This window comes from Saprolegnia diclina (assembly GCF_000281045.1).
Source record: "Saprolegnia diclina VS20 unplaced genomic scaffold supercont1.125, whole genome shotgun sequence".
NCBI lineage: Eukaryota > Oomycota > Saprolegniomycetes > Saprolegniales > Saprolegniaceae > Saprolegnia > Saprolegnia diclina.
Genome location: NW_008246192.1, coordinates 67,732 through 78,380, shown reverse-complemented (window position 1 = coordinate 78,380; position 10,649 = coordinate 67,732). Strand labels below are relative to the sequence as shown.

Sequence of the window (10,649 nt, the reverse complement as noted above, 5' to 3'; positions counted from 1 at the left end):
GTCGTGTAAGTTTGGCATCGCATTCTGTCGGCAGTGGCGTACAAGTTGCCATGAAGCGTAACTGCTATAGACTCCGCCGGACGCATCCACCATTGAGCAACCGGCCAACGAGAGCAGGCGCTATGACAGCGACAAGACGACACACACACGACCTCAAGGTGCGCATTCTTCGGCGCCAACGTCCGCATTCTTGCGCTTGGCGAGTCGCGCGGCCTTCTCTTCGGGCGTCTCGTTGGCCCTCTGGGTGGCGCGTGCAGTCGCTTCGCCCGCGCGCATTACCTTGGCTTCCGCCTTTTTTTTGGGCAGGGGCGCTGGAGCGTGTGTTCTCGGCGTCGTTCTTGTGTTGTGCGAACGTTGGGAGTTGGGAGGCGGCAAGTGGCCGTTGCAGCAGATAGGCGCGGACCAATGCCACAGCGCTCGAGCGTGGGGCAGAGAAGACATGTGATTCGTTTTTGCTGTCGAATCAGACGACGCTAAGCTTCAACTTGGACAAAGTGTAACCGACGCGGCGCCAAGTTTGGATCATTGAATGCCAAGCCAAGATGCAGGCGACGACGTTGTCACATGCTCCGTGTGCCCAACGGCACGTGGTATTCTCAGCTATATTCTAACGATGTACGAGGCTGGTTCTAGCTTGCTACCCCCCAAGTCAATGCGAGGAGCTCCGAGGTGGTGAATTCAACCGGATTGGCGAGCGTCGGATCAGTTGATTGCAAAATGCCTCCTTGAAAGCTCAATTTCAAAGTCCAGTTGTGTTTCCCCAAATTTCTTTTCGTCGGCATCTTTCACAAAAGATCTTACGAATAGCTGCGACATCACGCACGAGCCCGATGGAGCGATGCCGTGTCACTTGCCCAGTTTCACGAGGGGGCGACGCTTGAGTCCAGAAGAATAAGCAACCGCCGACCCACATGTTCGAGTCCCAAAAGCCGCGCAAACAAAGTCGGTGTTGGCAGCGTCACTTGCACCACAGTTCTCTCCCTTACCAAGGTTTCAACGCAGCATGCTCGTGCAGCACAACAAACTGGGTGCTGCTGAGCGCCTCTCGTATGTGACGTCGCCGACCGGCCTTGCCAAGGCTGCCGACGACTACGGCATCGTCAAAACCCCCGTCGATGTCGAAGCCGGCGGTTTGCGCGACGGTGCCGCGCCCGTGTACACGTCGCCCGAGGTCCTCGCCTTACTCTTTCAGTACGCGGCCATTGGCGTCGTCTATGGTGGCATCTCTGGGATGAAGTACCCGATCCTCACCGGCTTCTTCCAGCTGCAAGGCAACGTCCTCAACTCGGCGACGGCGCTCATGAGCCTCGGGTGGTCGCTCAAGGTCTTCTTCGGTGTGCTCACCGACTGCTTTCCAATGTTTGGATACCACCGCAAGCCGTACATCCTTCTCGGCTGGAGCCTCACATCCGTTCTTCTGGTCGTTGTGGCTCTCAAGCCCGCAGGCGAACCGGCGCCGGATGCTCACGCGACCTCGAACGGGTCGGTGCTCGCTCTGCTCTGCACGGTTGCGTGTTTTTGCTACATCCTCGCCAACGTCGCGCAGGACGCGCTGCTTGTCTCGTACGCCCAGCGCGAGCCAGTGGCGACGCGCGGTCGGCTCCAGTCGATGGTCTACTCGGTGCGCACCGTCTGCATGGCCATCATCACGGCGGTCTCCGGTTTCTGCCTCAACTCGACGCGCATGACGGGCACATACGACTGGGACATTGGCGTCAACGGGTACTTCTGGATCTTGGCGGCCACTTCGATCCTCAACGTCCCGGTGGTCTGGTTTTGGGTCAAAGATGTTCAGTCGACGACGCGGGTGTCGGTCTCGAGCTACTTGGCGCGGTTTTGGACGCTTGCGCAGAAGCGCGTTGTGTGGCAAGTGATGCTTTTCAACTTTATGTTCTCGCTCTTTGCGTCGTACATCTCGACGACCGCGGCGCCGTACGTGGCGCTCTACTGGGCCAAGGTCGAGAACCTCAATGCGTCGCTCACGAGTATTCTCGGAAACCTCATTTTTGCGACGGTCCTCATGGTCACGGGCAAGTACGGCACGCACTGGAACTGGCGCTATGTGCTTGTGAGTACGACCCTCTGTGCCAACGCGATTGACGCCGTCGTGCAGTTCTGTACCATCTACAATGTTGTCCGCAACCAGTGGTTTTACCTCGGTGTGCCACTCACCGAGCAGCTGCCCGTTGGTATCGGCTTTGTCGTTAGTACCTTTGTGATTGTCGAGTTGGCCGAAGAAGGCAGCGAAGGCGTCATTTACGGGCTCCTTACCACCATCACCAACCTCCCGGGCGTCTTTGGCCCGATGATCACCAACGTGATTGACGCCAACTTCAGCGTCAGCAGCCGCGCGATCAAGAAGGACCTCCCCGAGACCCGAAACGAGGTCGCGTGGACGTATGTGATTGCGTATGCGTCCACTGTCATTGGCTGTCTCTGGGTCGTCCTGCTGCCGAGTCAAAAGGAAGCGGTCTTGGAGCTCAAGAAGCATGGTGGGAGCTACCCGACCGTCGCCGGATGCATCTTCTACGCCTTCTTCGTCATCCTCGCCACGTCCATCACGGGGACGATGACGTCGATGTTTGACTCGACCAACTGCCTCAAGCTTGCCGGTGGTCACGGCTGTCCGGACGATACGACGTCGCAGCTCTACTTGCTCGGCATCTTTATTCCTGCCGGTCTCGCATTGCTTGGTATTATGTACTTGAAGTGGGCGTGAGCCATCGTCGAACAATCGATTCTTGTTGGACGAGAGTACACACATCTACCCCTGATTTTATACCGATATTTGCTCTTACACATCCATGTTTGGTGTTTGGAAAATCTCATCTGAATCACAGACAACGGGAAAGGATGCAATTGCAACAGCCACACAGCCAACTTTCAAAAGTCGCGACAAAGGGCAGCGCAGAAACAGCCCTCGCCCTACAGTTTGCTTCGGAATCTCCGCAAAATCGGCCTCCCATTCATCACATAGCAGCGTCGGCAGAGCTGCCAGCACCGTCCTACCCTCCATCAGACCTGCACCCATTTGTCTGGTCCGCCAACTTGTGTCCTGCGCCTTATATTAGTGCTCACGAGTAGCTCAGCAACGTCTCAACGAGTGCTGGAACTGATGGCAAAGCGCACTTGTGAGTACAAGCTTGCGCTTGCCAGTCTCAATTCGCTGCCAACAGTTGTACATATATTTGTGGGTCTCGCTCGGTGCTACAGTACTGGTATCCACGGAGTTTGTTCGTTGACGCACTACCGGTGTAGTGGTAATAGCGATTAGGATGTTTTCTTTGCTGGAACAGTGGGCTTTGTTGGGTGACGTGGCGGACCGACAGGCGATCTTATCCAGCTGAGCGATGTTTCGCGAGTGTTGAGCTTTTGACCCGATTAGTTATTGCGTCGCTTCTCCAGCGCTGCAGTCATACTAGAGCCAGCGCCAACAAAGTCGAGCCGAATGGATGGTCGGTAGGAAGGGCAACGTGCAGCTGTTGCAGTCTCCCCTACCGTTATGGAGCATGATGGCTTCGATCATGAGCGCGCATCGCCGAAGCTTGCCTTGCATGTCATGCGACTCCCTGTTTTTACGGCGGGAATCGTTGAGGAACGTAGATGGTCCGCTCTGATCAGTTTCTCGGTTCCTCCCAGTTCTGATCAGCGCCTCTCACTTCTGATCAGACGTAGTGATAATACCAGCCCTTGTATGCAGTGAATGCATTTTGCTACATGTCGAGCTACTTGGACGACGGAACCTTTCCGAATTCACGATGGAGCCAAACAAGCAGCGCTGATCGATCAAGTTTGCTATACGATCGACGACCACTGCGTCGGGGTGGGCTTGTGACTGCACCTAGGTCGTGGGTGGCTCGACCTCGAAGTTGACGCCGCGCTTTCGCAGGACAAGTAGGAGCATCCACGAACTACCCGTCTCGGTGACTTTGGTCAAGTCTTCTCGGGCGCCTTCTGATCGAATGCAGGCGATTGTACGGCGGTACGTGCACGGGGACCTCCTGTCGCAGCCATTCGTACCCGACATGTGTTTGTAAGGTGAACGGCAACTTGTGCGTGATATGGCCTCAGAATCAACATCCCGCCACAGACGTGGCTCATCATGGACTCTTTACCCGAGCAATCCGTAAACATCTGTTTTTCTGTGGACATGTAACGCCTGAAATATCTCACTTTGGGGATCAGTCAACTAGGTTCGAGCACGCAGCACACATTTGAGCCAATGGACGTCGCGTATTTCTCCGTGTCACCTGACGGGCGCTTCAGTGACACCTTTTGTTGTCCACCACGTGCGACTGAAATGGTGCACGGTCATAGAGGCAAGGAACACGCTACACGTTCGGAGAGCGAGCCGCAGCTCAACCACGTCACGCGACCAGCGCTCCCAGTCTCACTTTTCGATTTGCGCCTGTCTGCTTACCACCAGCCATGGCGTTCTTGACCCACGAAGATATCAAGATCTCGTTCAACTTGTTCTGCGTCGTGTACGGCGTCGGTACGCTTGGCATGCCGGCCAACTACGCTCGCGCCGGCTACTACTGGGCCACCGGTGCGCTTGTGCTCATGGCGGCTATCAACCTCTACGCTACTGTCGCGCTTTCCAAGGTCATGCTGGCCGCGCCCAAGTACGTCAAGACGTACGGTGACATTGGCGAGTGGGTCTACGGTGGCTTTGGTCGCTTCATCACGACGCTCTCGCAGCTCCTCGTCTGCTGCTTGGACCCGATCGCGTTCCTCGTCCTCGGCGGGTCGCTTCTCGATGTGCTTTTTCCCAACACGTTTACGGCGACCGTCTGGATCATTCTCATGGCGCTCAGCCTTCTCCCGATTTGCATGATGCCGTCGCTCAAGGAGAGCGCGGGCACGGCAACGGCCGGTGCGCTCGGCACGCTCATCGCCGACGCTGTCGCGCTCTACGTGCTCCTCGACAACATGTCGGACATTCCCGACGGCCTCTCGGCGCCGACGCCAGCGATTACGTTTGACGGCGTCACGTCTGTCTTTGGCAACCTCTCGCTCGGGTACGCGGCCGGCGTCCTTATCCCGGCCCTTCAGCGCGAACACACGCAGCCCGAGCGCATGCCGCGCGTCATCCTCTTCACGCTCGGCGTCTGCACCGCGCTCTTCTTCATGGTGTCGCTCATCGGCGACCACAACGTCGGGTGCCAGATTCCCGGCAACCTCCTCTTCTCGATCGCGGGCACGAAGCTCGGGTTCACGGCGCCCCGGGGCGCGGTCGTGATTGCGTTCCTCATGATGCATCTGCACATCAGTGTCGCGTTTGCGATCGACCTCTTCCCGACGTTCTACATCTTTGAGCGCGTCCTCTTTGGCTTCCACAAGCAAAACTTTGCGCTCGAGACGGGCGACGCGCCGGCGTTCGTCGAGAACGAGACGCCCAAGGAGACCGCAGTCGTGTCCAAGGTCGACGCGCCCGTCGCCGTGTACGCGTCGTCGCGCGACTACCTCAAGGCGTGCACGATGCGCATTGTCCAGATCACGATCAGCACGATCGTTGCGATCATCTGGCAAAACCACTTTTTGGATTTGCTCGACTTTGTGGGCGCGTCGTCGGCCGCGCTGGGCTGCATGATCCTCCCGGTGTGGTTCCACCTCAAGGTCTTCTACAAGGACATGGGTCTCCTCGAGAAGGGCTGGAGCATCTTCATCATCATCTTCACCTCGGCGCTCGCGATCTACGTCTCGATCAGCACGGGCAAGAAGCTGTTTGCGCCGACGATCGCGGACCCGACGGTCCTCTTCCCGTACTGCCCGGCCGAGTTCCAGAAGATGGTGTACCTCAACACGACGTACTACGCCAAGCCGTAAGTAGTGTCGAGACTGAGTTGTAGCGTTGAAATTTGTCTAGAAATATATAGTGTTTGGCACGAGATGGTGTTCTTCAAATGTACTAACTAGACGCGCGAGTAGTCGTTTCACGGCAAAACGCCATGGGCAACCCTCCGGACGCCGACGCGCGGGTCGAGCCTGCCGAGGAGTCGCCGCTCGACACGGAGTTCCAGCTCATCTTTGTGCTCGAGCCCGACGGGTTCCGCCACCGCGTGCTCGCGGCCGCCACGTCGACGCTCAAGCAGCTCAAGGACCAAGTCACGACCGACCTCAAGCTCACGCCCGGCGCGCTCAAGATCCCCGAGCTCGACGATGGTGCCCACTGATCTACACGCGCGCGCTAATGCCGTGTAGCCTGCGCGGCCCACGGCTACGACGCCATGACGTTCACGTTGGCGCACGCCGGCCTCATTGCCAACAACGACCAAGAGATCCTCCTCCACGCGAGCGTCGTCCAGGTCAAGGTCGGCTCGAGCGAGTACAAGATGCCCGACGCTATCGACGTGTCTGTCTACAGCGGTACGCTCGCACCTGTCATCTTCGTCGTCTGGGTACTAGACGATGAACTAACTAGACGCTGGTCAGCTCCTCAACTCGTTTCCGGTCCAAATTTTGAAATTCACGGGCAAAAAACCGTATTTGGGCGGCTTTCGCCACAAGATTAGCGACCAAATCTTCCACCACGCGTCGGCGCAGGTACGACTGTCCGATCTACTAACTGGTAACTAAAACGACCTGCAGACAGTCGTGTCCAAGCAAAAGGTGCGCCTCGGGCCGCCGCGTTTCCACCGCGAGACGCAGACGCGCAAGTCGGTGACCAAGTCGGCGCAAACCCAGCGCGAGTCCGGCACGCAGATGGACCGGATCGACGTCGCGATCGACTCGTCCCTCGACCGCGAAGTCCTTCCCAAGCCGTACTTTAACGCCGAGCAGCTCGAGTGCCTCCGCATGGACTCGTGTCTCATTCTGCAGTGCCACTGGCGCGCGTACGACTCGTCGTCTTCCTACGGATGAGGTAGAGACGGCGGCTAGGTACCGCGCCCGCTGCTTCGTGCACGCGATCCGCGCCAAGAAGCTCGACATGTGCAACTCGGACGAGAAGTTTGCGAACGAAACCCGCGTCAGCTTGGCCGCGCGCCAGCGCAAGGAGATCGACCGGCGCATGCACCCGCAGTCCCACAGCGACTTTGAAGTGCTCTACAACGAGCTCGACAACTGGCGGCTCTTTGAGATCAGCAGCTTGGACGTCGGCTTATCGGGAGAGGCCCGCGCCGCCGCGATGGCCGCGATCCTCACGAAGGAGACCAAGCTCCTCCAGACCATCGACCGGCTCAAGATGTCGGCCAACGAGACGAACCGCAAGGCCCGCATCGAGTCGATGCTCACGGTGCTGAGCCGGCCCAAGCAGTGGCAGATGAGCGACGGCCAGATCAAGCCCGTCGAGACGCCGTTCACCGTAGATGGAGGATGAAGAGAGAGGTGATCATGGAGCGTGTAGATCCGCGCAAAGGAGCTCAGCGACCTCTACCACGGGCTCAAGCTGCCCTTGGCGACGGTGGACGAGCGCCTCGATGTGCTGCTCCACGTCAAGTGGACAGTCAAGGAGTTTGAGAGCGCGCTGACGCGGGAGCTCATCGAGCTCATCGACCGCGAGGCCGACATGCTCAACCGCGGGCGCAGCGTCAAGTCGCTCGAGGGGCTCCGGAAGCGGATAAGCAACCTCTTCCTCCAGTTCGTCGAGACGCCAGCGTACAACCCCGAGGCTGCGTCGCTCCAGCACGTGCTTGGCAACACGCCCGCCATGCCATGAGGAGCTGCTAGTAGCAGGATGTGTAATTACAAGTCTTATGCGAGCTCGGTGATCTCGGCATCCGTGCCCGCGTTCGGGTTCTGGATCACGATGAGCGCATACTCCTTGTCGGGCGCGATCATGATCTCGTGCTTCTTGGAGCGGATGCGGAGGAACGTCATGTCGTTCGTCGGGTCCAGCGTCCGGATCGTGCTCTTGGCCTTGGCCGCGAGCTGCGAGATCAAGGCCGCGTGGTCGATCGCAAACTCCTCGTCGCTCGTGCTCGAGTAGATCGGGACGCCGTCGTTGTTGACGATGAGGACGGCCTGGACGCCCTTGTGGCTCTTGATGCGCTTGATCGTCTCCTCTGCCTCGTACCCAGACTACAGGAGGAAGCGCATGAGGCCGACCGCTTCCGCGCGTCCAATATGCACCGACCATCGTCGTCGTCGTCGCCGTCTTTCCGAGATTTGGCCAAGTCGCGCATACAAACACCAAGAGAGAGAATTGTCGAACATCGAGAGAAAATCCGGATCTGTCCTTGTTTCGAAACTTGAAAATAGGATTATCGGGCGTTTCGTGTGAGAAAAGGTTATCAGTCCTTGTATAGTCGACGCTACCGACTAACTAAGGATCAAAATGATCATCTACAGCTCCGTCTTCTCGTCCTTGGCAGCGTCCAAAACTACTTTCCTCTTCTTCCGGTCTTTCTTCTCCTGCATGCGGTCTTGGAGGCGCTCAATGTTGCTCTGACCGGCCTTGACGATCTCGTGCGTCAAGCCATACTCGCGGACCGCAATGCGCTGCGCCGTCTCGAGGTAGTCGAGCGCCACGTCTTCCTCGCCCTTGTGCGTGTAAATCTACGGCCACGTCCATGGTCCACGTCTTGTACTTCATGAGCGCCTTACCCCCGCGAGCACGTTCTGGCTGAAGGCGTAGCCCATCGAGTTCTCGCCGTCGCGGACGCGCATGATGTGCTCGGCGCGCTCGCCGTACTGGATCGCTTCGTCGAGCTTGTCGACGCGCAGGAGGCTGCTGGCGAGACCCATAAAGATCTCGCCGACGCCAGGTTCGCCCATGATCTCCCCCGAGCTAGCACGACGAGGATGCCATGAAGAACGCTAGGATGTATCAAGTACCTTTCGGGCGTCGGGAGGTCGAGCTGCTTGAGGATGGTCTTGTAGACTTTGACTGCCTTCTTGAACTTGCCAAGCTTCTGGAAGGACTCGCCCATGCGGCGCGAGGCGTCGATGCAGGCGGCGTGCTGCTGGCCGAGGCCTTGCTGCGCGTGGAACTTGAGCGTCTTGTAGCTCGAAATTGCTTCATCGTACTTGTCGAGCGCCATGTAGACTTCAGCGAGGTTGCGCAGCGCGAGCGAGTACGACGGGTGCGAGTCGCCAAGGACCTTCAAGTTGAGGTCCACCGACTGCTTCAGGACGCGCTCCGCGTCTTCATAGCGCTGGTCCAGCGCCAAGACGTTTCCGAGCTCGTTGAGCGTCTGCCCCAGAAGCGCTGCGTCGGCCGTCCGCTTCTTGGCGTCGGTGCGAGACTCGTGGAGGTCCCGGAGCGACCGGATGGCCTTGTCGAGCTTCTGCACCGACTGCCCGTAGGCGCGCTTGTCCTTGAGCTTGAGCGCTTCGTTGCGCAGGACGCGGATCTTGGAGAGCGCGGGGTCGTCCTCCTTGGGCGGCGGGTCGGCGACGACGGCCAGCGCCATGGCGAAGACGACAAGAAGGAGGTGGAGGAATCGCATGCCAGTCCAGGAATGACCACGCGGAGCTTTCTCCCGCGAGGCTGCGTATCCGGCATCCGGAAGCTAAATGCGGCATCCGCCACAAATAAACTCATGAGCAAGAGAGCTGCCCATACACAGCTTGCTTGCGATGGGCTTTCTACTCTCTAGTACAAGAGCGTTAGCGGTAGCTGGGTCGTCGAAGCACGCAGCAACGGACCCTAGCGGAGTAGATAACCAAGTCTTCCACTCTGTAAACTGATCGTATACGTGGCACCCCAGAATTGCGACATCTCACAGAGAAGTTGGCAACCGAGCTCGATGGATGCTTAGCGTTGGCCACTACAACGTCTCGCAGTGGGTCTCAAAGGTCATGGCGTCTATTAGTCGGTACGATCAAGCAACATAGTAGCTAGTGAACATCGTCGATTGATATATGTTAAAAGTGGCACAAGGCGTCTTGGCGCTCGTAGTACATCTCGAAGAGCGTGTAAAAGAGCGGGTGCCACTCGGGCCTGCGCACCATGGCGTGCCGGTTCATGCGCCACGGCTTGCCATACCCGCCGTTGTCCATCATCGAGTAGTGGTGCACGTACGTCTTGTTGATGCGCTCGTCAACCGAGGCAAAGCCAAGCATCTTGTCCCTGTTGTTGACCTCCGAGTTGAGGCATACGTAGTGGCTCGGGAGCATGCCGTACTCGTTCTTGAAGGCTACGTTGAGCGCGTCCATGTCGTACATTTCCTTGCCCGGGTTCTCGGCCACCGTCTTCTCGAGACGGCGAAAGAGAGCATTCGAGGGCGTGAGCACGAGCAGCGTCGACGCAATGAACGGCTGGTCGAGCCAGTACGCTCGTGGCGCCCAAAACACCGCCTCGCCGAGGTAGAATAAATGGTCCAAATTGCGCTGGAGCCACGCGTCCGAGTCGAGGTAGATGACCCGATCGTAGCCGTGCTCTTCAAAGATGCGCAGCTTCGTGAGCGACTCGACCCAAGTGTCGTGGGGCGCACTGGGCTGACGCCACGATGCGACGGGGATGACGACGAGCCCGCCGGCAGTGAGGGCGTCGTGGATGTTTTGGGAGATCGACCCCGTAACGAGGACGGCGACGTCGACAGACGCCGGCGTACCGAGACGCCGAATGCTGTCGGCCATGATGAGTGCGCTGCACGCAGTAATCGAGTTGGTCGCGTAGAGCATGTAGGCGAGTTTGCCCGGTGTTGGCGGGGGCGTGAGTGCAAGTACCTCTGTCGTTGGCACGTCGGGCTCCACCGGCTGCG

General features: G+C 58.4%; 6 protein-coding genes across 6 annotated transcripts; 3 read left to right on the top strand and 3 right to left on the bottom strand.

Moving 5' to 3' along the window:
• The first annotated feature begins 871 nt into the window (after window positions 1-871).
• Window positions 872-2,815, top strand: SDRG_16387 (hypothetical protein). The gene has a single exon (XM_008622594.1). It carries the CDS (start codon window positions 1,004-1,006, stop codon window positions 2,717-2,719), a length of 1,716 nt encoding a protein of 571 aa, XP_008620816.1. The 5' UTR covers window positions 872-1,003; the 3' UTR covers window positions 2,720-2,815.
• A 1,483-nt stretch (window positions 2,816-4,298) lies between these two features.
• SDRG_16386 (hypothetical protein) lies at window positions 4,299-5,895 on the top strand. The gene has a single exon (XM_008622593.1). The coding sequence runs from the start codon at window positions 4,429-4,431 to the stop codon at window positions 5,827-5,829; it is 1,401 nt and encodes a 466-aa protein (XP_008620815.1). The 5' UTR covers window positions 4,299-4,428; the 3' UTR covers window positions 5,830-5,895.
• Window positions 5,896-5,951: 56 nt separating this feature from the next.
• Window positions 5,952-7,660, top strand: SDRG_16385 (hypothetical protein; the record flags this gene model as incomplete). The annotated part of the gene is made up of 6 exons (XM_008622592.1): window positions 5,952-6,165; window positions 6,205-6,369; window positions 6,425-6,546; window positions 6,592-6,836; window positions 6,883-7,306; window positions 7,349-7,660. 6 exons carry the CDS (start codon window positions 5,952-5,954, stop codon window positions 7,658-7,660), a joined length of 1,482 nt encoding a protein of 493 aa, XP_008620814.1.
• SDRG_16384 (dynein light chain roadblock-type) lies at window positions 7,658-8,124 on the bottom strand. The gene is made up of 2 exons (XM_008622591.1): window positions 8,078-8,124; window positions 7,658-8,022 (listed from the first exon to the last, which is right to left on the bottom strand). Exons 1-2 carry the CDS (start codon window positions 8,078-8,080, stop codon window positions 7,696-7,698), a joined length of 330 nt encoding a protein of 109 aa, XP_008620813.1. The 5' UTR covers window positions 8,081-8,124; the 3' UTR covers window positions 7,658-7,695.
• A 32-nt stretch (window positions 8,125-8,156) lies between these two features.
• Window positions 8,157-9,444, bottom strand: SDRG_16383 (hypothetical protein). Its single transcript, XM_008622590.1, has 3 exons — window positions 8,779-9,444; window positions 8,548-8,731; window positions 8,157-8,499 (listed from the first exon to the last, which is right to left on the bottom strand). Exons 1-3 carry the CDS (start codon window positions 9,390-9,392, stop codon window positions 8,287-8,289), a joined length of 1,011 nt encoding a protein of 336 aa, XP_008620812.1. The 5' UTR covers window positions 9,393-9,444; the 3' UTR covers window positions 8,157-8,286.
• Window positions 9,445-9,780: 336 nt separating this feature from the next.
• On the bottom strand, window positions 9,781-10,649 carry SDRG_16382 (hypothetical protein). Its single transcript, XM_008622589.1, has one exon. The coding sequence runs from the start codon at window positions 10,567-10,569 to the stop codon at window positions 9,811-9,813; it is 759 nt and encodes a 252-aa protein (XP_008620811.1). The 5' UTR covers window positions 10,570-10,649; the 3' UTR covers window positions 9,781-9,810.

What these genes read in the sequence shown, in the direction of transcription:
- SDRG_16387 (XM_008622594.1), top strand. Translation starts at nt 1,004, where the DNA reads ATGCTCGTGCAGCACAACAAACTGGGTGCTGCTGAGCGCCTCTCGTAT.
- SDRG_16386 (XM_008622593.1), top strand. Translation starts at nt 4,429, where the DNA reads ATGGCGTTCTTGACCCACGAAGATATCAAGATCTCGTTCAACTTGTTC.
- SDRG_16383 (XM_008622590.1), bottom strand. Translation starts at nt 9,392, where the DNA reads ATGCGATTCCTCCACCTCCTTCTTGTCGTCTTCGCCATGGCGCTGGCC. An exon ending in GACCTCCCGACGCCCGAAAG is followed by an intron (nt 8,732 to 8,778) that starts GTACTTGATACA and finishes TCGTCGTGCTAG; the next exon opens with CTCGGGGGAGATCATGGGCG. An exon ending in GCCAGAACGTGCTCGCGGGG is followed by an intron (nt 8,500 to 8,547) that starts GTAAGGCGCTCA and finishes ACGTGGCCGTAG; the next exon opens with ATTTACACGCACAAGGGCGA.
- SDRG_16382 (XM_008622589.1), bottom strand. Translation starts at nt 10,569, where the DNA reads ATGCTCTACGCGACCAACTCGATTACTGCGTGCAGCGCACTCATCATG.